The sequence below is a fragment of the Polypterus senegalus genome, chromosome 10, assembly GCF_016835505.1.
Source record: "Polypterus senegalus isolate Bchr_013 chromosome 10, ASM1683550v1, whole genome shotgun sequence".
Taxonomy (NCBI): Eukaryota; Metazoa; Chordata; class Cladistia; order Polypteriformes; family Polypteridae; genus Polypterus; species Polypterus senegalus.
This window is the reverse complement of record NC_053163.1, coordinates 37703015-37729669: the sequence shown is the minus strand read 5'-3', so window position 1 is coordinate 37729669 and position 26655 is coordinate 37703015. Positions and strand designations below refer to the sequence as shown.

At 40.9% G+C, this 26655-nt stretch overlaps 1 protein-coding gene across 1 annotated transcript; it reads left to right on the top strand.

Annotated features, from left to right (window-relative positions):
- LOC120537087 (tripartite motif-containing protein 16-like) lies at window positions 1-26244 on the top strand. Its single transcript, XM_039765729.1, has 6 exons — window positions 1-670; window positions 4086-4181; window positions 19342-19575; window positions 20410-20569; window positions 20754-20819; window positions 25053-26244. Exons 1-6 carry the CDS (start codon window positions 92-94, stop codon window positions 25565-25567), a joined length of 1650 nt encoding a protein of 549 aa, XP_039621663.1. The 5' UTR covers window positions 1-91; the 3' UTR covers window positions 25568-26244.
- The last annotated feature ends 411 nt before the right edge of the window (window positions 26245-26655 follow it).

The following is a 26655-nucleotide window of genomic DNA, read 5'->3' as shown; positions in this document are numbered from 1 at the left end:
CAAAAGTCCACCTCTGTTACAGAAGGAAAAGTGAAACAGTATTTGTTGGTAAGCGTCCTCAGTTTCTAGCTGGCGTTCTCTCTAAAGGACAATGGCTCGAGCCACCATGGCTATATTGCTGGATGAGTTTATTTGCTCTGTGTGTCTGGAGACTCTAAATGATCCTGTCTCTATCCCATGTGGACACAATTTCTGTAAGAATTGCATTATAAGGTACTGGGATCAATCCCAAGGGTGCAGCTGCCCTCAGTGCAGGAAGACCTTCAATCCAAGACCAGTTCTTTTCAAAAACACTCTCTTGGCTGAAGTCATTCAGAAATTAAAGAAGACTGGAAACACTACCAGCTCCTCTCAAAATTGGGCAAGACCTGGTGAAGTGGAGTGTGATGCCTGTAGTGGGAAGAGAATCAGAGCTGTGAAGTCCTGCCTCACTTGCCAGGCCTCCTACTGTGAGATTCACATCCAGCCTCACTATGAAGGAACTGTGTGGAAGGACCACAAGCTGATCGCTCCAAATAGAAATCTACAGGAGGAACTCTGCACAAAGCACCATACAAATTTTGAAATTTACTGCAGAACAGATCTTACATGCATATGCAAGCTGTGTGTGGGGCTGGAACACAGTGATCATGACATGGTCGAACCGGAGAAAGAAAGAGCTGAAAAACAGGTGAGGAGGGTTTAAATGTCTTAACAGAACAAAATAATGTGGAAGGAATCGAGGGATGTCCTTGCCAATTTCTGAGTGCCACAGTGGCAAGTGCTGCTGTCTCAGAACTCTGGAGACCGGGCTTCAGATCCTGGCCCTGAGTTCTGTCTGTCTTGAGTTTAAATTTTTTCCCTGTGCATGTTTGAATTTGTCTCCTGTGTGTTACGTTAATTGAGAACTCTGAACTGGCCTGGTATTGATGAGTGTATTGATTGTAGTCAGTGTATGAGTGTTGTAATGTGAAGGGCTATTTTACTACTTAGTCATTTTGCTGCATATATGCTATATGCAAAGCTAGTGTATGTACATATAGAGTCAGTCAGTAGTAGCAAAAGCATTAGTCAGTGTGTGTGAAGTCCCTTTATATGTATAATTCTGTTTATTAATAAACTAACAAAACATAGTCTTGACTCTTTGGTTTCTCCTTGGCAAGCCATGGAATCATAGATAGATAGATAGATAGATAGATAGATAGATAGATAGATAGATAGATAGATAGATAGATAGATAGATAGATACTTTATTAATCCCAAGGGGAAATTCACATACTCCAGCAGCAGCATACTGATACAGAACAATATTAAATTAAAGAGTGATAACAATAAAGGTATAACAGACAGACAATAACTTTGAATAATGTTAACGGGTGGAATTGAAGAGTCGCATAGTGTGGTGGAGGAACGATCTCCTCAGTCTGTCAGTGGAGCAGGATGGTGACAGCAGTCTGTCGCTGATGCTGCTCCTCTGTCTGGAGATAATCCTGTTCAATGGATGCAGTGGATTCTCCATGATTGACAGGAGCCTGCTCAGCGCCCATCACTCTGCCATGGATGTCAAACTGTCCAGCTCCGTGCCTACAATAGAGCCTGCCTTCCTCACCAGTTTGTCCAGGCGTGAGGCATCCTTTTTCTTTATGCTGCCTCCCCAGCATACCACTGCATAGAAGAGGGCACTCGCCACAACCGTCTGATAGAACATCTGCAGCATCTTATTGCAGATGTTGAAAGTAAGAACAGGACTCTTCCGGTGATTATTTCAGTGGCTGTCTGAACCCTGCAGCGGAGTGTACCTTGACATCAATCAGTTTCTAGAAACATGCTGTCAGTAAAATGGTCCCTTTTTACATCTGGGTCATCTTCTGTTCAGGTTTCTCTGTAGTCCTCTAGGCACATTTGTTAGTTTACAGCACCTGTGGAAAGGTCATAAAATCAACGGAAGTGTGTTTAATAATGTTAAATGAAGTTGCCGTTTTACATGGCCTCTCCATGTTTGTTTATAGTTTTGCTTTTGTCCTTAAGCCGTGTTTTAGTGTGAATTCTACCCACGGCGTTATGCATGAGGCCCCAGGAGTGCATGGCACCTGATATCACTTATGCGATGGGTTCAAAGGTTGTCTCTGTGCACTTCCTGGTTTTCCAACTCTGTGGATGAAAAACAAACAAATTCTCTTTGTTAGTGTGTGACATGGTGAAAGAATTCTTCTGCTTTAACTTTTTAACCAGGATCTCTGGCTAGCATTTTGGATTTAGATGAAGGATGGGATTAGTTTTTGGTTTAGAACAGGAGTGTCCAGCTCCAGTCCTGGTGGGCAACAATGGCTTGCAGGTTTTCATTCTAACCCTTTTTCCTAATAAGTGAACAGTTTTCAGTGCTAATTAACTTCTTTTCCCTTCATTTTAATAGCCTTGTTTTTAAGGAGTCAGTCCTCTGAATTGATTTGTTTCTTAATTAAATGACAGCCAAATAGAAATAAGATGTGAAACGAGCCAACAGATGACCAGCTAAACTGGGATTTCAAACTCCAACTAATTTCACTCCAACCAATCCCTTAATGAGAAGCCGATTCTTGTTGTTAATTGAACTCATTATTTAATTCTATGGCTTGTTTTAATATGTAAAGCACTTTGAGCTACTGTTTGTATGAAAATGTGCTATATAAATAAATGTTGTTGTTGTTGTTGTTGTTGTTGCTGCTCTCATCCTGTCACAGCAGACTGTTGATTTTCTGCTTTTTTTCTAAGAACACCATCTGGTGACCTAAGAGATCAACCTTCCTGAGACCTTCACTTTTCTTAATTTTCAGATATTGTGTGATGGGCACAGGTGAGCTGGTCATAGGGCGGCTTGTTTCGTGTCTCATTGTTGTTTGGCTGCTAATTATGGAAAAAAGAGATAACTAAGGGGTCTGAGTCAAGTGAATTCAAATTAAGGCAAAAGAAGTTAATTAGCAGAAAAAACTGGTCACTGATGAAGAAGATGGTTAGAATGAAAACCTGCAGCCACCTCAGCCCTCCAGGACCGGAGTTTGACACCCATGCCTTAGTTGTTTCTTTTTCCTTAATGAGCAGCCAAACAATAATGAGACACCACATGACCAGTTGACCTGAAAATAAAGAAAGGTGAAGGTCTCAGTCATGTTGGTCTGCTCGGGTCACCAGAACATCTTGACGGTGGTCTTAGAAAAAACAGAAACTCAACAGTCTGCTGTGGCAGAAGGAGAGCAACAACAAGTCCTGATATTCAATAACGGCTTTAATTAACTGCAAGAATTGGATTTCTCATTTAGAAACTGGTTGGAGTGAAATTGGCTGGAGTTTGACGTTCCAGTTTAGCTGGTCATCTGTTGGCTCATTTCACATCTCATTTGTGTTTGGCTGGCATTTAATTAAGAAACAAATCAATTCAGAGGACCAAATCCTTAAAAACAAGGCTATTAAAATGAAGGGAAAAGGAGTTAATTAGCAGTGACAACTGCTCGCTGATTAGGAAAAGGGCTAGAATAAAACCAGCAGCCACTGCAGCCCTCCAGGCCTGGAGCTGGACACCCCTGGTTTAGAACTTTGCCTGGCTTTTAACTCTTATGGTACTTTTCTGTTGCAGTGATGCAAATCGGTGGGGCCGCCATGCAGGTTACTTAATTTTGGTATTTTAAATTATTAGAATGGCCTACCCTAACTATAAATACTAACCTTAAAGTTAGTCGGGGTGAAACATAGTTACCTATAGGTCCCTAATGTTAATGTCCCCTTTGGGTGCCTAATCTTAAACACAATAACACAATAATAGAAAAGTACCAATTTCACTATTATATTTAGCTGCATCCTCATGACAGCACAGCAAAAATAAATAACATTCAACGACTTTCCTTTGCCCCAATGTCAATGCCTGCCTTTTTACAAATCCATTCCAACCCAATGTCATGTGGATGAGGTTCAGGATGAGATTTAAGGACCCCATTCAACTGAAAGGCAGAGCACTCCTTACAGAGCAGTGGCATACCCTTTAAGTGTACCGATAGAAAACAAACAAACAAACAAACAAAAATACAATTTATTTTTATGACATACAGTATCTGTTCTTTCTTTTTCTGATACAGAAGCTCCTCCAGTCTACACAGAAAGAAATCCTGAAGAGACTTCAGCAGAGATGGAAGAAACTGGAGGAGATCAGAGACTCTGTGGACCTTATTAAGGTGAGATTAGCAGGAACAAACTACCCAGTGAATCTACAAGATGGGCAGTTATTGTTAAGTCTGGCACCCTGGAGTTAAATTAATATTACAGGTATTGTTGTGTTCATGTTTGGTAGTTCTACAAAGCTACTAATGTTTGGTGGCCAGCTTCTCCAGTTGTGAACACTGGTTCTGTTGCTTTTCTTGCTTTTTGTGCCCTTTGTCTTGTCCTAATGTTTACATGTCTGTTAATGGGATCACAAATTTGTCCTATTGTGGGGGAGCTAATGTTTCAGTTTTCTCTGGTGCTTTTTGGGAAAATTGTCTTTTGTTTATAAACTGGTGATGTAATTAAGCAAGTAAAAATAATCCTTGAGGCATTCCAACTTTCTTCATCGTCCCTTAACACTCCTACCAGCCAAAGACACCCTCTTCCCGACCCCACTGCTGTCCTCTCACTTCCACATCATTTCTCCTTGTGTCTTCTTTTAGTGATCTAACACAGGCAGGTTCATCATTTCATAGCCTCAACATTGTCACATGTACACAGTACAGTACAATTCTTATTCACATGTGCTAATCGACATGCAACACATCACCATGAAATGTAGCACACTCATCAGGAGCTTGTCAGAGGATTAACCAGTGTGGCCACTAGAGGGTGCTGCAGGCCCCCAAATCCCAGCCACAACTTAACCACTCAAGTCCCTAATTAAACTAAACTGGTTTTATTAAGCAAAACATCTTGACAGAGGATTCTTCCACCATTCAGATGTATAATTATTTTCCTTTCCTTCCTATCTTTTTCTTCTCCACTCCATCCCAGGTGAGGTTTCTCTGTTCTCCACACCTGACACCAGCTCGCCTGGCTGGGGTTGAACAGCTGCTTTTCAACACAAACCTGGAACTACACACTACCGGGTCAAGTGAAAACTCTCCATGACAGAGGCGTCTGCCCTAGCAGACCTTCCTAGTGGCATCTGAGGATGCCAACATGGCTGTCCACCACAACTACCGGTATCAATCCTATGCAGCCCTGTGGGAGTTCAAACGGGAGCCATACAACCAACCCAGTGTACTTGGGGAGCACATGACCTAAGGAGGCTGGCTCCCTCTGTCCTTCCATTATAGCCTCCTCACCGTGAAAGATGCTACTAACTAACCCAAGTGGGACACTCCTCCCACTATAGGCTTCCAACCAAGTTCATCTATGACACCAGAAATACATTTGGTATTTGGTGATTAACATCTAAAAATTAGTTTACCCAGCAGAATAAATGTCTCCCTATTATAATAAAAAAAAATCCTACGGTGAGACGAGACTTTTTCAGAGAGATACTCCTGATCACTCTTCTGTTTCTGTCCTCTGAAACCACTTCTTAAATGGTGATACAATGGGAAACAAATACAGTTTTTTTTTACCTCCTCTTTGCTCGATCAGCTGCTGGCTGGCTGCTGCCATTCCACATGATCTGCATCTTGTGCAGTGCTTCGAACATTTTAAAGCCTGTACAGCAGCTGTCCTTTTGTCTCACTGCCTTGTCTCTCTTCTTCCCCAGACATCCTCAAACACTATTCGATCTCTTTTCGCTGTTCTGTTATTTCACCGAGTTATATTTTCTATTTGTTTGTGCTAATACGATCTTTACTATCATTTTTTTGAGACTTTCTAATTTTCCTACTTCCATTATCTCTAACCCTGCGGTGGGCTGGTGCCCTGCCTGGGATTTGTTCCCTGCCTTGCGCCCTGTGTTGGCTGGGATTGGCTCCAGCAGACCCCCGTGACCCTGTAGTTAGGATATAGCGGGTTGGATAATGAATGGATGGATTATCTCTAACCCACTCTGCATGTGTATCACGCCAACGTTTTTGAATTCTTTACGATGTTCTACCTTGTCTTTTTCCGGCCCAGGTGTGGTAGAATCTCTTGGCACAAAGAGAGCACAGGAAGTGTGTCTGCTTAAAACATTCCAACAACTGAGAGGTTAGATGACTGTGGTCTTGTTTGAAAATGGTTCTAAGTAGGGTGTGATCGTCTCACAGGATTTGCTTCCAAAGGTTGTAAGTATGACGTGACTTGACCGTCTCGCGGGACGTGAAAGTGTCTCTCTGTCTCTCTTCAAAAGATCACATCTCATCGCAGGAAAAAAAGTCTTGTCTCATCCCAAGATTTTTTTTTATAATAGAGAGAGTAAATTTTTCATTAAAAAACAACTATTGGGTACTTATTACACTGCGATATGTACACAGTATTAGTGTTTACTATATTTTTATACTGTTTTTAACAGCTTCATATAGTAAACATGCAATTTTACAGTGTAAGAATTTTTTAAATTTATATAAAGAAGATAGTTTTAAGCTTGTAAATGCATCAAAGCTTTATATACAGGGTTATTTAAAAAAATGTCCCTATTCTAAACAAGTTTAATTTTGCCAATTTTCAATATACAGAAATGTGATTTACCCCAAAGGATAGGAAGTTTAATCTCTGGCCCCACAAAGACTTCAATGTGTGCTTCTCATTGCCTCATGAAGGAAACATCAGACAGGTGAAAATGCATCATCTTTCATTTCCCTTTGCTCTCCTGTACTGAAGCCATCCTTTTCCCCTTTTTCCTCAAGGCATGCAGCTTGCAGCAACTGTACATCTTTTGGTTTTACTAAATGTACCACACTGTTGGATCATAATTTTGCACTTCATGATTACCTTGTGCTCTACTGCATAGTCTGTTTAATTCCCTGTACCTTCTCTTTGAAAACTCCTGGTTGTCTAAGATTGTTCCCCTTGCAGAGACGCCTTTTCCCTCTCAACCACCAACTACTACTTTCTGACATGGAGGATCGTGTTAGAAATGTCTTTCTTCTTCTTCTTCTTTCGGCTGCTCACGTTAGGGGTTGCCACAGCGGATCATCTTCTTCCATATCTTTCTGTCCTCTGCATCTTGCTCTTTCACACCCATCACCTGCATGTCCTCTCTCACCACATCCATAAACCTTCTCTTAGGCCTTCCTCTTTTTCTCTTCCCTGGCAGCTCTATCCTTAGCATCCTTCTCCCAATATACTCGGCATCTCTCCTCTGCACATGTCCAAACCAATGCAATGTTACCTCTCTGACTTTGTCTCCCAACCTTCCAACTTGAGGTCACCCTCTGATGAACTAATTTCTAATCAATACAATACAATTTATTTTTGTATAGCCCAAAATCACACAGGAAGTGCCGCAATGGGCTTTAACAGGCCCTGCCTCTTGACAGCCCCCCAGCCTTGACTCTCTGAGAAGACAAGGAAAAACTCCCAAAAAAAATCTTGTAGGGAAAAATGGAAGAAACCTCGGGAAAGGCAGTTCAAAGAGAGACCCCTTTCCAGGTAGGTTGGGCGTGCAGTGGATGTCAAAAGAAGGGGGTCAATACAACACAATACACAGAACAGAACAATTCCTTAAGACAGCATAATAATAAAAATTTTAGAAGTACGGAGCAGAATTTAACAGTAGATGATATCACATAATAAGATTTGGATATTTTTAGAGTCCTGGAGACCTCATCCATCAAGCTGCCTCCCCATTTGGCCATTCCACGGCTGAAACGTTGCCAGCCAATCCAATGAAAGGACCCCTCTTTCCCATGATTCCTGTGATCCTCCATCAGGGATGACTTTACCACAGGCAGACAAACAACTTGGCAGGTGGGCCGTGGCACCAATTGCCACATTTGAGTACCGAGAAGAGAAACAGAATAAGTGAGAGTTAGTAACAAATTATAACTATCATGTTACTTATGTTTTAGTGCTAACGACTGACAACAGAGATGCAGTCCGTACAGTTAATCAGCAGCTCTAGTCAGGATATGCTAAACTGAAGTAGTGAGTCTTCAGCTGAGATTTAAAGGCTGGGACCGAAGTGGCATCTCTTATAGAAGCAGGAAGACCATTCCACAGTTTAGGGGCCTTGTAACTAAAAGCTCGACCTCCCACTGTTATTTTATTAATACTTGGAATCCTAAGCAGACCGGCATCTTGAGATCTTAATGTGCGCTCAGGTTTGTAAGTCATGATAAGTTCAGACAAGTAAGCCGGACCTTGGCCATTTAATGCTTTATATGTTAAAAGGAGGATTTTGAAATCTGCCCTAAATTCAACTGGGAGCCAGTGTAAGGATTTAAGAACTGGAGTTATGTGTTCATATTTTCTTTTTCTTGTAATAATTCTTGCAGCCGCATTTTGGATTAACTGGAGGCTGTATTGAGAACAATTTGAACAGCAAGTGGACACTGCATTGCAGTAGTCAATCCTACTAGAGATAAATGCATGAATTAATGAATTAATTTCTCAGTAATCCTGTCCATCCTCGTCACACCCAGTGCAAACTGGTCAGTGCCACCGTCCCCAACCCATATACCATAGCTGGTCTCACGACTGTCCTGTAGACCTTCCCTTTCACTCTTGCTGGTACCTGTCTGTCACAAATCAAGAAATGTCTTTAAAACAAACATATTACTGTGATTACCAAAAGCAATTTTGTGAAGTTTCTGCTGATGCATTTTTGTCCCCTACAGTATTTGTCAGAAGAAAAGAGAAACTTTTTCAACTTTGTAGCAGACGAAACTCAGTTTGTCTATCAATCAGCATAAACCACATTTTTATTAGCTGAAAACTTCCAATAACCCTTACAATACTTTGTTCAGCAGTTGGTCTGTGGTCTTCTGCTATACTGCCATTTTTATTCAAAATGCGTTATAATTTTATGAAATGTGCATTGGATATCTATTGTAAGCACAAGGGGGTGCTAGAGAGCCAAAACCACTGACCCAGTAAAGCACCACACGTTGATTGGGTAAAATAAAGGACTTTTATTCCTTCATGAACACCTTTCCAAGACCTCTTTCCAGCAATCAGGCCAAACACAAATATAATCACAAATATTACTTAATCTCCCTCCTTCCATCCACCAGTTAATTTTTGCAGGGGTGCTAGGGAGATGAAGTCCAACAGTGCAGCCCTGTCAGGGTCCCTTAGGAATGAAAGAGGGCCTCCTTACTTTCATTATAGCCCAGAAGTGCGTTCAGGAAGACATGTTGAGGCCCAGGCATAAAAGGAAGCCCAGTGCTTCACATGGACGAGTCAGAGTAGGAAGGTCCTACCATGACAGCACGCTCTTTTGATCCCAAAGGGCCCCTACAGGGCTGCAGTTTTGGACTCCATCTCCCTAGCACCCCTGCAAGTGTTCTGACTGGGTTCTAATATGAGGATCACTGCCACATAGCATGTGTGTGTGTGTGTGTAGGGGGTGAGAGGGCACTCCCAAGTTCCGGTTTCCACTGGTCCATCCATTATGTCATACCGCCTAGGCACAGAGTTATTTTTTTGCCCAGCCAGTCAAGCTGTCCACTGTTCCTCTCAGGCCTCCTGTCCAGGTAATAACCCGTGCACCTCCCTGGCTGGGAAACCCACTCTTATCCTACACTACAGTGCATCTGGAAAGTATTCACAACGCATTTTGTTATGTTACAGCTTTATTCCAAAATGTATTAAATTCATTTTTTTCCTCAGAATTCTACACACAACACCCCATAATGACAACGTGAAAAAAGTTTACTTAAGGTTTTTGCAAATTTATTAAAAATAAAAAAACTGAGAAATCACACGTACTGTACATAAGTATTCACAGCCTTTGTTCAATGCTTTGTCGATGCACCTTTGGCTGCAATTACAGCCACAAGTCTTTTTGAATGTGATGCCACAAGCTTGGCACACCTATCCTTGGCCAGTTTCGCCCATTCCTTTTTGCAGCACCTCTCAAGCTCCATCAGGTTGGATGGGAAGCGTCAGTGCACAGCCATTTTAAGATCTCTCCAGAGATGTTCGATCAGATTCAAGTCTGGGCCACTCAAGGACATTCACAGAGTTGTCCTGAAGCCACTTCTTTGATATCTTGGCTGTGTGCTTAGGGTCGTTATCCTGCTGAAAGATGAACCGTCGCCCCGGTCTGAGGTCAAGAGCGCTCTGGAGCAGGTTTTCATCCAGGATGTCCCTGTACATTGCTGCAGTCATCTTTCCCTTTATCCTGACTAGTCTCCCAGTTCCTGCCACTGAAAAACATCCCCACAGCATAATGCTGGCACCACCATGCTTCACTGTAGGGATGGTATTGGCCTGGTGATGAGCGGTGTTTGGTTTCCTCCAAACGTGACGCCTGGCATTCACACCAAAGAGTTCAATCTTTGTCTCATCAGACCAGAGAATTTTGTTTCCCATGGTCTGAGTGTCCTTCAGGTGCCTTTTGGCAAACTCTAAGTGAGCTGCCATGTGCCTTTTACTAAGGAGTGGCTTCCGTCTGGCCACTCTACCATACAGGGCTGATTGGTGGATTGCTGCAGAGATGGTTGTCCTTCTAGAAGGTTCTCCTCTCTGCACAGAGGACCTCTGGAGCTCTGACAGAGTGACCATCGGGTTCTGGATCACCTCCCTGACTAAGGCCCTTCTCCCCCGATCGCTCAGTTTAGATGGCTGGCCAGCTCTAGGAAGAGTCCTGGTGGTTTTGAACTTTTTCCACTCACGGGTGATGGAGACCACTGTGCTCATTAGGACCTTCAAAGCAGCAGAAATTTTTCTGTAACCTTCCCCAGATTTGTGCCTCAAGACAATCCTGTCTCGGAGGTCTACAGACAATTCCTTTGACTTCATGTTTGGTTTGTGCTCTGACATGAACTGTCAACTGTGGGACCTTATATAGACTGGTGTGTGCCTTTCCAAATCATGTCCAATCAACTGAATTTACCACAGGTGGACTCCAATTAAGCTACAGAAACATCTCAAGGATGATCAGGGGAAACAGGATGTACCTGAGATCAATTTTGAGCTTCATGGCAAAGGCTGTGAATACTTATGTACATGTGCTTTCTCAATTTTTTTTATTTTTAAAAAATTAGCAAAAATCTCAAGTAAACTTGTTTCACGTTGTCATGATGGGGTGTTGTGTGTAGAAGTCTGAGGAAAAAATGAGTTTAATCCATTTTGGAATAAGGCTGCAACATAATAAAATGTGGAAAAAGTGATGCGCTGTGAATACTTTCCAGATGCACTGAATGTACAGTCATGTGAAAACATTAGGACACCCTTTGAAAGCATGTGGTTTTTTGTAACATTTTTAATAAATGGTTATTTCATCTCCGTTTCAACAATACAGAGAGATTAAAGTAATCCAACTAAACAAAGAAAACTGAAGAAAAGTCTTTTCAAGATCTTCTGTAAATGTCATTCTACAAAAATGCCTATTCTAACTGAGGAAAAGATAGGACACCCTCACATGTATTCCCTCTTAAATTGGCTCAGATCTCACACAGGTATATCACACCAGGTGCACATAATTAGTAGATCGTTACTCTGCATGTTGAATGAGGCTTGCCCTATTTAAACCTCAGACATTTAGTTTGGTGTGCTCCTGACTGTTGAAGTGAGAGTGAGCACCATGGTGAGAACAAAAGAGCTGTCAGAGGACTTCAGAAAAAAGATTGTAGCAGCCTATGAGTCTGGGAAGGGATTTAAAAAGATCTCAAAAGATTTTGAAATCAGCCATTCCACTGTCCGGAAGATAGTCTACAAGTGGAGGGCTTTCAAAACAACTGCCAACATGCCCAGGACTGGTCGCCCCAGCAAGTTCACCCCAAGAGCAGACCGCAAGATGCTAAAAGAGGTCTCCAAAACCCTAAAGTGTCATCTCGAGAACTACAGCAGGCTCTGGCTACTGTTGATGTAGAAGTACATGCCTCTACAATCAGAAAGAGACTGTACAAGTTTAACTTGCATGGGAGGTGTGCAAGGAGGAAACCTTTGCTTTCCAAGAGAAACATCGAGGCCAGACTGACATTTGCCAGAGATAAAGTTGACAAAGACCAGGCCTTCTGGAATAATGTTCTTTGGACAGATGAGTCCAAAATTGAATTATTTGGACACAACAGCAGAGGACATGTTTGGCGTAAACCAAACACAGCATTCCAAGAAAAGAACCTCATACCAACTGTGAAGCATGGAGGTGGAAGTGTCATGGTTTGGGGCTGCTTTGCTGCAGCAGGACCTGGTCAGCTCACCATCATAGAATCCACGATGAATTCTACTGTGTATCAGAAGGTGCTTGAAGAACATGTGAGACCATCAGTTAGAAAATTAAAGCTGAAGCGGAACTGGACCATGCAACATGACAATGACCCAAAACATACTAGTAAATCAACCAAAGATTGGCTGAAAAGAAGAAATGTCTGAGAGTCCTGGAATGGCCAAGTCAAAGTCCAGATTTGAATCCCATTGAGATGCTGTGGGGTGACTTGAAAAGGGCTGTACGTGCAAGAAACCCCTCAAACATCTCACAGCTGAAAAAGTTCTGCATTGAGGAGTGGGGTAAAATTTCCTCAGACCGATGTCGAAGACTGGTAGATGGCTACAAGAACCGTCTCACTGCAGTTATTTCAGCCAAAGGAGGTAACACTCGCTATTAGGGGCAAGGGTGTCCTATCTTTTTCCTCAGTTAGAATAGGCATTTTTGTAGAATGACATTTACAGAAGATCTTGAAAAGACTTTTCTTCAGTTTTCTTTGTTTAGTTGGATTACTTTAATCTCTCTGTATTGTTGAAACGGAGATGAAATAACCATTTATTAAAAATGTTACAAAAAACCACATGCTTTCAAAGGGTGTCCTAATGTTTTCACATGACTGTATGTTATTTATTCTGCAGTTCCACACCTTCTGTTTAAGGAAATCTATGAAACAGCCTTCTGGTTACATGAGATTTATTTGAACAGGTTTTAAGTATACCGGTAAACTGAGTTGGTATTCTATATCCAGGACAGTATAGACGCTACTGTATTTCATAATGTAAATGTCAGTTCCTTCCATTTTGTGAAGACATGGAATGTTATGGCAACATGGCACTAAGCAGCATTTTGCATAGATGTGTCTGCTGCTACTTTCTCCTATGCAGCAGTAGAGAAAACAGGATTTATTAGCATTTCATGCTCATAGTTATTTTGTCGTGTTGTTGGTAGGTATAACAAGACATGACGGCATTTTCAACTGTCGTATCCATAATTGCCAACCAATGCAAGTCTTTGAGTCTTTGCTTCATCTTTACAATACCCTGAGAGTTTCATGCATTTGGTTGTATTAGTTGAGCTTGCCTAGAATTAATGTCACCATCTCATGACACAACTCTTGACAATGTACAGCTCCATTTGTACTTTATAGTAAGATAGCAGTTGAGATTATAAATGTCTACAAGATGTAGGCCACCATATGTTTATTAATTTGCACAGCTATTCCTGGATCAAGCATGATTAGTGGGCTGCCTTAAAGATCTGTGATTGTAATGACTCCATAAGGAGAATAGAGAGATTAAGTGTGGAGCCAGGATATGTGTTTGTAACCAATCTAAAGATAAGTCTAGAGCAGTGTTTCCCAGCCTCAGTCCTGGAGACCCCCTGTGGTTGAAGGTTTTTGTTCCAACCAGATTCCTAATCAGTGGCAACGCCAGATAACGCCGATCTTATTTAATTAGCTGGTATTATTTTTCTCTTATTTTACATTCAGAAAAGCACAGCAGCATGATTTTTACATTTATAAGACATTTAAAAAATATTTCTTCTTTTGCTAGAGATTTAAATGCTTAACTCTCTTTTGTTGATTTCATTATATTTTGCCCTTTCTCTGTGCAGTTTTTGACTTTGTTTTATCTTATCAATGACAATTAAAAATGAGCAGAGCAGACACGCTGGCAAACAACACTGAATAATCAAAGGCTGCAAGTTCTTTAGCATCAGACCCACTAATTAGTAAATAATGGATTAATTAAACAATTAGAACACCTAGAAAAGTAGAATGAAAATCAAGATGAAAATATTGTTAAAAAGAAAAAAATACATTTTTCCCATATAACTGCTTGGTACATTTTAATATATATATATATATATACAGTATATTGTAACAAAAGGCGCTATATAGGTGCCTGACCCGACACAGACTTACACTGGAGGCACGTATAAAAGCAAATGAAACTTTTATTTCAATTTCTTTACCTGTGGTGCACGTCGTCCCCGTGTCCCACAGGTACAACACAGTCCCAAAGCACACCAAATACTAAAGTAAAATAAAGCACACCACACTCTTCTTCCTCCACCACTCCTCCCAGGAAACCTCCTCCTTCTCCTCCACTTAACACTGGCCATTGAGTGGTGGCTGCTGGCCCCTTTTATAGGCCACCTGGAAGTGCTCCAGGTGGTTGACTGCCGAGTTCTAGCTGCACTTCTGGGTGTGGCGAATACGCTGCCCATGAGGGCCCAGGAGTCCCAGCTGCAGCACCCCGTGGCGGCGCCTGTGGGACCCAACAGGGCTGCACCCAACTCCAATTCCCATGGAGACCTGCGGGAAACCGAGGCACCACTCCAACCCAGGGAGGATGCCATCTAGCGTCCGGGGGAGGTATTGCAAAGTCCATGGCTGTTCCCCGTGAACATATCCCGAAGGGGCATCCCGGCTGGTCATGGACCCCGACCGTCCACCACAATATATATCTTTTACCAAACTTAGTTTTCTAATTTCTATGTTGTTCCCAAAACACAGAACTTGGGAAATACCAGTTCATTTAATCAGCCCAGGAGTCCAATTAAAGGGGGTCTCCAGGACCGAGGTTGGGAAACACTGGGCTAGAGGGTGAAATCAATGTTGTATCTCAAAAAATGTATCAAGAAAGTCAAAAAGACGTGCAAGATGTAAATAATAGTCAGGAAACAAAATGCAATTTGGAATCTAACAGAAGCACTCGTAAACCCTACGCTTTAATTTCTTTGGCGATTCCACAATCTTGGACAATCTAGAAGTGTACATCAGTGATTTTATATGGTTGCTGTAATGTTTAAATAACAACCTGGCACCCATAATTAAAAAATGGTGCCACGGGAAAGCATATTTCATGAATAACTTCTTCATAAATGTCACAAATGAAAAAAAAAAACAATCTAATCATTAAATTCCCCAAAATGATACCACCATCATTTTTAAAGACAGAGGAAAAGGCTGTAAAATTTTAAAACAAGGTCTAGAACAACCACTCCATATCCTCTGCTTTATTGCAAGTTGTCAATAGCAGTCCAGATAGACAATCAACGACTGCAGGTTTGTATTAATTAACAATTATTAACAATTAATTAATTGTATTATTGCCATAATCAAATAACAAAACCCCTTACCTACCGTGTAGCGTAAAAAAATACTTCTCTGTCCAGTTTCTTTGAAGAAAGCAAGGTGGTCAGAGGCCTTCAATCAGCATGTGACATAAATTTGCAGCTGTAAAGATGGGACTTTCATCTTCATAGTGGAAATGTTACGCTTATCTAGTCAGTGCAGGTTATGTGAATGGCACTGCTCCCTCAGAACATATTTTGTGTATCAATGGCTGGAAACTGAGGATCAAACAAGGTAGAACTGTGAACTGCTGTTTTAGCAGTATCAAGGCCTCTTTAGCTGAACATGAGTCTTGCAAAAGTTCATGGGCAGATGAGCAGTTTGGAATTATGTTCAAGAAAAGAATGGAGACTTCACACTTTCAGTAGTGAAGGCGTCCTCCTCACTGTCAACCTGGTAGGTAACTGGTTGCAAACCTCCATGCTGATATCATGGGGCACAGAAATTGGTTCTGCTGGTCTGATTTTACATTTACATTTTGTTAAGTCCGTTCTGCCACACTAATGCATGCAACACACTGGATAGTTAAAACTAATGCTGTGCTCTTGTTTTGTTCGTTATATTGATTATAGAACTTTAACCTGCTTTCGATTAGCCCCTGAAAGCGATGTGGTCTCAATGCTAACTCAGAAGGGACTCCACCGAGTCTAAACCAGCTTTCACAGATCGGTACTGTGATCAAATTCTGATTTGTTAATCAGTACTTAATAAATCCAATTTATAAAAACAGTCATTCCCAAAGATTAGGAAAAGTTTCTATACTTTGGGGAAGTGGATACATGTGATAACTAATGGCTTTGTTCTCCTCTTTTGCATTGACCTGTAAATGGATATTCATCCCTTTTTTTTTTATTGCTACTACAATGGGAGAAAACCATTTGGAGAACTCTCTACAAGCTCAATAATGTTTTGTTGATGTAGTTTTTTAAATCCCTTTGAAACTGTAGTTTATATAACAAATAGCAGGAAGCACAGTCTCATTTGCTGTTGTGTCACTTATGCAGTAATGATTAATTTTTGAGTAAAACATTTGGCATATCCTGATGGCTTTATGGCTCATTGGAGATACACGATCATCATTGGAGAAGCTACTTTGTACTGTAACGTGATCATTTGATTTCACAATAATTTTAGCAAGCAAATTTCAACCTAATATTGTGATTCTATGCATTGGGTAGTAGAAGATTTTAGGCAGGCAGCCACATGATTGAATGATGCCGTAACCTTCACAATGCTTCTCACATCCATTGGTTTGTTTTCATAACTCACTAGCCTCGGAGTTTTTGAATTGACAGTTTGTATGCACAATGAGTAGAGAACAACTGAAACAGCTGATTCTTTATCTAACATGAGCTCAACTGTGTACGTGTCAAACATGGTCACTGGCCACACACATTAAGAAAAAAAAATCTGTCTCTGGTGTGATCTGAGTTCACATTTAATGTCAGCTCAGGTCAGGTTGTGGAGTGTGCACTGGTACAGCACTTTGCCGCTCCCACCACATGACTAAACAGAGCGGGATCCAGATGGTCACGCAACCCAGTCTCACCCTACGGAATTGACCATCTACCTGCCACAGCCAGGTGTTACATGGGCATCCCTTTGGCTTGGGCCAGCGTCAGCAATTAGGATCCTGTGAGCCGGACCACCCTGTTGTGCTGGCACACTCCCTCACAGTGCATGTAATGTGCCTCATTCTGGTCTCCATGAGTAAATGTTCATTTGATACAAAGTCACCCCAGTGGTACCCAAGGATTTTCCAAAGTGACACAGTACCGAAGAAGTCCAGTCTTCATCTCAGGTCACTGGATGGCGCCTATGACTTGCAACCAACCAGTGACCGTAAGACCGCCCCATGCTCTCTCAGTCCATATACTGACTTCATAGGAAGTGTCACTAGCGACATGAATATCACTGCTGAAGTAAGTAAATCTCTCGACAAGGTCGACCCTCTCTCCGCAGACACACACACTGCTGATGGCTGCGCCCAAGAGGTCATTAGATGTTACTTCAGGTACTTCTTTAAAATCGGTAAACTCTGCCACCTCACTCATTAAGAAGCGAAACCTAGACATTTATATTAGTCACAGACATTTCTTTAAAGTATGCACTATATGTCATTCCATTGATACTATAAAGCAATTATATACAGTGTATTAGAAAAAATTCAGACTCCCTCCACTTGCTGCAAAAGGGGCTCCTCCAAAGTAGTGATGAAATGTCTGACTACTTACATGAATGGGAGACTTCAGTTTTTGATTTTATTAAATTTGCATACCTTTCTGAAACATGTTTTCACTTTGTCATGAGACATTGAGTGTAGGGGCAAAAATGAGAAATGTATCCATTTAAAATTCAATCTGTATCACAATAAATTGTGCAGAAAGTGAAGGGGTCCAAATATTTTACAATTTACAGTTTACAATAAGCATGCAACCAACTCTTACACCTGTTGTCATTATAACCGATATGTTTCAATTAAATCCAAAAAGTAGAGTCCAATTTTATTGTCATGCCCTTTGTACTTCTCTGGCTAAAACAGCCTTCTCCCCGTTCTCTTCCCATCCACTCTTCTTCTCCATTGTGCCATTAGATTAATAAATTTAGCTCATGTAGATCTGTATTTTAGCTTCTGGTGAGTATAACAGTCATGTCCGGCTGGGACGCCCCTTCGACGTATGTTCCGGGGGAGCAACCATGGACTGCTCAATACCTCCCCCAGGACACTTGGTAACAGCCTCCCTGGCTGACAGTGGTGCCTAAGCTTCCCGCAGGGCTCCATGGGAGACTGAGTTCTCCACAGCCCTGTTGGGATCTGGGGTGGCCGCCGCTGGGTGCTGCATGGGCCCCTGAGCCTGGCTGGACGAGTCTTCAGCCCTGCTGATAAAGCACCTGGCGCTCTTCCGGGTGGGCTATAAAAGAGGCCAGCAACCACCACTCAGTGGCCAGAGTTGGGAGGAGGAGGACGAAGCTTGTAGGGAGGAGTGGTGGTGCCAGAGAGAAGTGTTGTGATACTTGTGCTTATTTGGGACTGTGTTATGCCTGTGGGGTTCACGGGGAAGACATGCCCCACAGGTGAAGAAAAAATAAAGTCTTTGTGTGGTTTTACACGTGCCTCAGTGTGAATCTGTGCCGGGTCGGGCACAATAAAGCCCCTTCTTACACAGTCTTCCCTTTTTAAAACAAATTTTGATTGTGTAACTATTAGAACATCCCCAAACTGGAAACAAGATTTTGAATGCTAATTATGTTATTTTTTTACAGTGACTAGAGATACTTGCTGTCTTTTTTTTATTTCTCTTGAGCTGTGAAACATACTGGCACAGGGGAATTTCCATTGAATGAATTTAGCTATTAAGCTTTTTTCCATCCTATGAAGACTTCTCTTTTGGAGTTCTCAAGGCAGATCAACATTTATTTGGTTGCAGATACAGGGGGAGTATTTAATAAGTTAGTTTCTTTATTCTTTGCTCCACAACAGTAGATTGACTGCTGTCTGTAGCTAAAAATCTGTTAACGAGAAGATCAAAAGGTCTGGTTGACTAACAAGAATTCTTCATTAATGGTTAATTTTCCATTGTTGATGCATTGCATGTTGACCATCCAACCTGAACAAGTACCTGAATCCCCCCACCACCAAAAGTGTAAGCCCTAAAGCATGCGCGCCAGAAGGACAGTCCGTTTGCTCCCTGGAGAGAAGTGGAATGCTTTTCTAGTTGGCAGTGCCTGGTCATGCCGGATCTTGAAGACAAGACACAATGGCAAGGAAGAGCTTAAGTCATTCATTAGTGCCCTGATTCTTAGAGAGACACATAATTTAAAGATAAAATGCCATTTAATAATGGGAGTGTAATATGTTTTGTTTTTCTGTTCATGCACTGTTTGTGAACTTCTGTTTGATGTGATGTGCATAGTATAAAATGAAAAGTGATTGGCTGATGTATTCCATCAGATATCCGCCAATAGAGAGGTGCAGGAAACTGAAAAAAGCTTCACTGATTTGACCAACTCCATTGAGAAAACCTACAGGAAAATTTCAATTTGGATTAGAGACCAAGAGAAGAAGGAATTGAGGAAAGCTGAAAGAGTCATGGAGCAACTGCAGAATGAGATTGAAGAGCTAAAGAGAAGAAATAGTGAGTTGACGGAACTTTTAGGGACAGATGACCACATCCATTTCCTTCAGGTGAGAATTTCTGTTTAGGAGGTAGCTCATCTGGTTAGGCTGTGAAAGATCTGATAACGTTTAGAGCAAAGAAGGAAGCACTTGGCAAATTTATAAGGTGTTCTAGGTTCTTAACACAAGAAGAAATTGGTATCACTTTAGATTATAGGTGTCCCTAATATGCTGTACTTACTATGTAATTACCTGTTGAAACACCACCCTGGGTGAACCCCGCATTTTAAATGACAGCACGTTAAACAGGTGTGGAAACGTCTTTGCAGACAACAGTTCTAGACCGAATTCCCTAGGTTGATGGCCATCTTGAATATGTAGGTCTTTGACAGGAAGGGGAGGGTCCAGGAGGGACAACAAAAGTGACATCAGCATTGGAGTGGTGGTTAGGCTTCTGTTCTGTAGAGGAAGTACGAGAGAAGGCATTAAACCACAGTGGTAACCTCTGGTTTGGCAGGTTATTACCATCCTGAGCCCATAAGGTGTCCCCCATGCGCATGTGCGTGACACTGTAAAATTACAGAGTAACTAGTCGTCATTACCTTGCACTTACTGTGTAATACAGTCTAACTCTATAAATAGGTACTCGATTGTAATTGTTACTGCACAAATGTATATAAATTGTGGAATACAATTGCAATTGAGTGCTTAACCTCAGCATTACATTATGTTGTACAGTAAATACAAGATAACAACACCTAGTTACTCTGTAGGTATATAGGTAATTACATGGTACATACAGCATAAATAGGGGCATCTAATCTAAAGTAATACCCAGAAATCCTCTGTTTTTGTGTGATGGGACTGTTTTGATGTTGCATCTCCTCTTCTCTGCCTATACAGACATTCTCATCTGTTCAAGTTCCACCTGGAGACAGGGACTCCCTCGGCATTGCTGTTACTACTGGTTTCTCCACTGAAGACTTGAGGAAAGAGCTGTCCCAGCTGAAAGAATACCTGGAGCAAATGAGCCAGGATGACATTGTGATGTTCCATCTAGCAGGTGTAGTATCTGCTGATATTTAAAAATTCACTAGCAAGACAATTTAGGCATTAACAGTTTATCAGAAAATTATCACAAACTGGACCAGAGCTTTCTTTTCATTATTCGTCAATCTTTCTAAAACAATACATGAACTCAATTCAAATTCTTTGCTATTACATTGATCTCCTTATTTTTTATGCAGTGGACGACATTCCAGCTGGCATACCATCAAGTTCAACATCACCAAGAAGACAGGAGTTTTTACAGTGTAAGAGGGTGTTTATATTGAATTTGCTTTATCCTTACTAGGGGGCTTTGCCCCCTGCTCGCTTCGCTCGTTAACCCTTTGGCCTGCTACGCTCCAGCCACTTCACGTCTCTGCCGCTTGTGTAGGTGGATTTCACTTTCAACAACCAACAAATCTTTTAATTCTTGTGGATATGCCTCTTCATTGGGAAGAAACACTATTTTTCCCTGATGGTAACACGAATTAGACAATCTACAAGTCTCTGACTTAAAGTTTAAATCCGAACAATATATTCAATCTTTTTTCGCTGTTCTGTTATTTCACCGAGTAATAATTTCCATTTGTTTGCGCTAATGCAATCTTTACTATCATTTTTCAAATTTTATTACTTTAATTATCTCTAACCTTCTTTACATGTGTATCACGCCAACGTTTTTGAATTCATTGCGACATTCTACTTTGTCATCTACTCTTTGTATTTTATTTCTGGCCCCAGGCGTGGTTAAATATTTTGGCACAAAGTCTTGTGGAACATGAAAGTATCTCTCTGAAAATGTCACATCTCGTCACAGGATTTTTTTATTATAATAGAGAGATTTAATTATCCTGTGGGTGGCAGCAAATGTTAGTGCAACGTGAGCATGGCTGTGCCAGCAACAATTTGTCTGAACTCAAACAGCAAATGAATTGTAAGCAATGTCAATGTCAATTTATTTATAGGACACATTTAAAACAACATTGGTAAAGCTGTAGCCAAATTGCTTTACATTAAAAACATACAATAAACATAAATTGACAGAAATAAAATACAATAAAACACAGTTCAACCAGCAGTAAGTAAATTGAAACAAACAAGTGACTAAGAGGAGGAAACCATTAGGCCGGGTTACTTCACACGACGCATGCTCCAGCGGATGCTCCTGCTACACAAGCTTTTTACTGTTTATACTTGCATGCGTACTTTACAGAAATCTGGAAGAATCCAGCAGGTGGCAGTGCAAGATATCATCACGGTGAGAACAGGTTTGGCTTCACTGTGTTGTGAATTGCCTGGAACGTCCATTAAATTCTGATGACACCTTACTGCAATATCTCTGAAAAGGATGTTTAATGATTAAATCCATCAATCCAGGGATGTGTCCATTCCAGCTAGCATTTGGCACAAGGCAGAAACAATCCCTGGACAAGGCATTAGCTAATCGCAAGGTGAATAAAAGCATTCACGTACACTGGAGTCATTTTAGTGTCTCCCAATCTGCATATCTTTGGAAGGAAACCGAAGCACACTGAGGAAACCCAGCAGGAAAACATTTAAACTCCAGGCATAGAATATCAGCGACGTGACTCCCTGTGAGACAGCAGTGCTACCGCTCTGCCACCGTGTCACCCCCATGTGTGCAATTATTAACAGTATTCATTATTTAAATGAAATAAACGATTTATCTGTAAAATATAACATACATACGTTAATGCATTTCATCATGAAAGTGATATCAAGTATACAGTAAATCTTGGGACTGTAAATGGGCAGAGAGTTGGAATATCATACATTTAATGTGTTCTGTGTGGTGATCTAGTGCTGTTTGCCGCTGCTGTCAGGTCCAGGGGAGCCCCAGAAAAAAAAGACGGCACAGAAGACAGTATGTGAGACTTTTAAAGTGTATCGTGTCATTACGATCGGGAATATGCAACGCTTGAATATAAAAGCACTACGAATGCATTTGTACAGTATGTCGACATTTTGCTTCACCACATCGAACCATTCATCAAACATCGAAGCACGCACACCGATCTCGTAGGATCCACAAATCAGCTTTCTGTGACATGGAGATAGTAAACAGAGACTCTGACGTCACGTTCCGACTTTTAGCACACTGCGCCCCCCGACTTTTTGCTGGTACTGCAACTCGCGCACACGTCACGTTAATTTCTGAGGACCTGCTCAGAGGACGCGTCAAATGAACGCTGGGAACGCGTGGCAGCCATGATGCGGGCGCGTACGCATTCTGAGCGTGAAGTATAAACGAGCCCTTAGTATCACTGAAGGTCACAGAAGGTGAGAGAATAGAAAAGTGTCTTCAATCTCGTTTTAAACAGTTCAGTTGAAGGAGACTCTTTAATGTAATGAGGTCAAGAATTCCACAGACGAGATGCAGCAGATGCAAAAGCCCTGTCCCCCTTAGTTTTACATTCAGTACAAGAGACAACAAGAGACAAATGACAGATAGATCCACATCCTCTGGATGGCTGGTGTAAAATACACAATTTGGATAAACAGGCAGGAGCAGACCCATATATTAATTTAAAACCCGCAGCAAAATTTTGAAATTAATTCTGAAACTAACAGGTAGCCAGTGTAAAGATTCTAAAATAGGAGACAGAGAATCAAACTTTCTTGCATAATCAGTCTTATGATACCTGGCTACCAAGAGATTAATTGTAGGTGCGTATGGATAAGGGGAGAAGGAAATGATGACAAAGCACTCACAATAGCACGTACAGCCCAGATCTTCTTATGTGAAAACTGAAAATCAGAAATGAGAAAATGAGGTCACTTCACTCGTTCTGCCACAACTGAATGTGATAGACTGAAGACTTAGCTTCAAGGACCTGGAGTCTCATTTATAAAGCTTGCATACGCACACAAATGTCAAGATTTATAAAAGAAAACTTGATTCGAAAGCTTAATTATATTTATATCAACTCTAATCAATGCATATGTAACATTTTGGAGATACTGGGAATTGACAGCTCCCTCGATCAAGCAAGGACATGCAGTCAAAACCGCTAAAAGACAACTCACACGCATATTAATTTATATGATTACGTTTGTTATTATAATGTGTTTTGACATGATAAATATATTACGCATGAAAAGCCATGAATATGATGTACCAACTTTATTTCAGTTCCTTTTTAAAAGGGCCAATGCTATGTAATTGGACTGAAGATATTTTGTGGCTTTTGTCAGTTTCTGTTGGGTACCTCTTGTCACTTTTACTTAAATCCAATCAAAACTCCCAATACATAATATAAGCTAGAAATCTAAGAAACAGATAAAAAAAATGCAATAAACATAGAACAAAAGCAATTCTTACAAATGACTCTTTACAAACTCAATGACCCACAGTAAAAATAATTAACAGATAATAAACAAACATAAGGAATAACATAAAACATGAAAAATAATAAATTTAAATATTGCTGGACTCCATTTATGTTAATCAGTTTTAAGCCATTCTGTTTCTTGTCTGTTTAAACAAATCTGTTGCTTTATGTGTACACATTATACTGTAATTAGTAATTAGTATACTTTATATTTATATCAACCTGTGATCTTGTCACCGTGCTCTGTGCTTGCACTCAGTAAAGAGTACTATACAAAAAAATAAACCAAATTAAAACCAAACCAAATAAAGTAAACTAAAACTGTGGTCTATCAAAATCTGGAAGTTATGTTACATTATGTGACTTCTTGTCATGGGGTATGTCAGATGTGACTCCCACAGTCACCGGAATGTCAATTTAAATTACTGAAAATTGCTGTCCACGTCACATTTACCGACCGAGTGCCATCCTTCTAGCACAGTTGTGCCCGCCCCTTTTCTGGTAGCCAATAGAATGCTGCCTCACGGAGATGTTGCTGTATGGAGGGTTAAAAGGAATGTCGAGTTCATTCCTGGCCCTTTTTTCCAATCTCTTGTGGTATGTAAAACACAAAACATCAAGCAGACAAACTTCTCTTCTGCTTGTGAGATCCAAAAGACCTGCATTCCTTATTCTTTGTCACTACAGTAAATGTATTGCAGTTTCAAAGGAGCATTCATTGGTTGTCAGCTCTTATGCACACAGAGCCCATCTACAGTATACGACTCAAGACAAAATCAAAGCTTTTCATTTTATTAGAGTGAGTCGCAGACTGGTTGGATTGAGTCATTGGGGTTGTGACATTTGGTGACAGCCATCACAGGAGTGTGCTACTGATAGCCATCAACTCGCTAGGGTTATATAACTGAAGGCTATGAGTGAAAATCACTGGAAAAGCTGCATAACGTGACATAGCCTTTACACATAAGAGGGCAGTTATCCAAAACTTGAGCAATCAGGGAAGAAGCAGGACATGCCAATGAGCCATTGTGTGTTATGAGATGCTAAACAAGATACTTTTTTTCCTTTGTTCTTCTTTCACTCTCCCTCGTTAAATTCTCATGAGTTTAACTGAGACTGATTTTTCTCTTTCCTCTCTCCATTTAGACTCTTGTCAACTCACATTGGATTTAAACACAGTGCAGCGAGAACTCCACCTCTCTGATAGGAACAGGAAGGTGACATGTAGGAAAATGAAGGCTTGGTACCCTGATCATGCAGAACGATTTGACTACTGGTCTCAAGTTCTTTGTAGAGAAGGTTTGACTGGGACCTGCTATTACTGGGAGGTGGAATGGAGCAAATGGGTTGTGATCGGACTCACATATAAAGGAATTGGCAGGAAAGGTGCCAGTGCAACATGTCGTCTTGGAGGCAATGAGAAGTCCTGGTGTTTGCTCTGCTCTCATTCTTGCTACTTTGTATGTCATAATAACCAGGAAACTGAGATATGTGCTCCCCAGTGCCACAGAATAGGTGTGTATCTAGACTACCCTGCTGGCACTTTGTCATTTTATGGAATCTCAGACACAATGGTTCTGCTGTACCAGTACAATGCCTTTTTCACTGAGCCACTTTATCCTGGCTTTTGGGTTGGTGTTGACTCCACTGTGGTGATCTGACAGTTGGACCTTCTATTGTCAATGACTGACATCCTCTGTAGGTCTCTTCATATTCTCTGAAAAATAGGATCTCTTGTGATAGAGTGGCTTGAAGGTCTTGGAGTTGACACATTACTACTTTGACTGTGGGAATGTGAGACCAGAGTGATTATTTGTTTCTGTCAACCTCTTATTATTATACCAGTGCCCCTTAATGGAGCTGATGAACACCCTCTCTGTCTGTTAAGGGGACCAGGAAAATCAGATTTCACATAAGTACTTACCAAATGTTGCATGCATGAACGGGACTTAACATCTTGATCTTAAGAGTCCTCAACCCTAATTTAAGGAATATTTCCAAGTATGATTTTGTTAAATTGTTATTTTTTTCCATTTAGGAATAATGATTAATATTCTGCTAATGTTGTATTGATGTTTTATTTGTAAGACCTTCTCATTAAAATAATGTAAAATAAATAAAACCAATATATTAAACACCAGGTTCTGTTTTCTACAAAAATATCAACATGAATTATTTTAGAGAGAGAGATTTGCATCCATTTAGCCCTCACAAACATTTAAAACTAACTCTAAACATACTCCAATGAATGAAAGTTCTGTAAACTTCCAAGCGCTAACATTTCCAAATAGTAATCAAGCAAGAAGGAGTCAAAATACATACCAGACAATGGACTGAGTTGTAACATCTTCATATCTATGCTCTCTGAGACTTGAGGGCGTCTGTTAATGTATCAGTGACATTGAACCACTATACTGTATGTTCCCTACATCCATTCTATTTGCTTTACGTATCTGGACAGATTTATGTGACAACAGTGTTTTCCCTCCAAAAAAGATACCGCTTATAGAGAACTGCTAGGTAAGACCTGGAGGTGCAGACAATAGAGGCAGTATAAAGGAAAGGCCCTATTAGGGGTTCGAAATAATGAGTCAATGTATGACACAAATAATGAACTTGACTGAATTAATAAGCTCACAGGAATATTGTAAGTGGTGGTAAAGCATCCATTTATGGATAGTGCCTGTGGTATAGTGGGTCCACAGCTCAGATCAAAGGCCACTCTTTAAATAAATAATTGCCACACTCA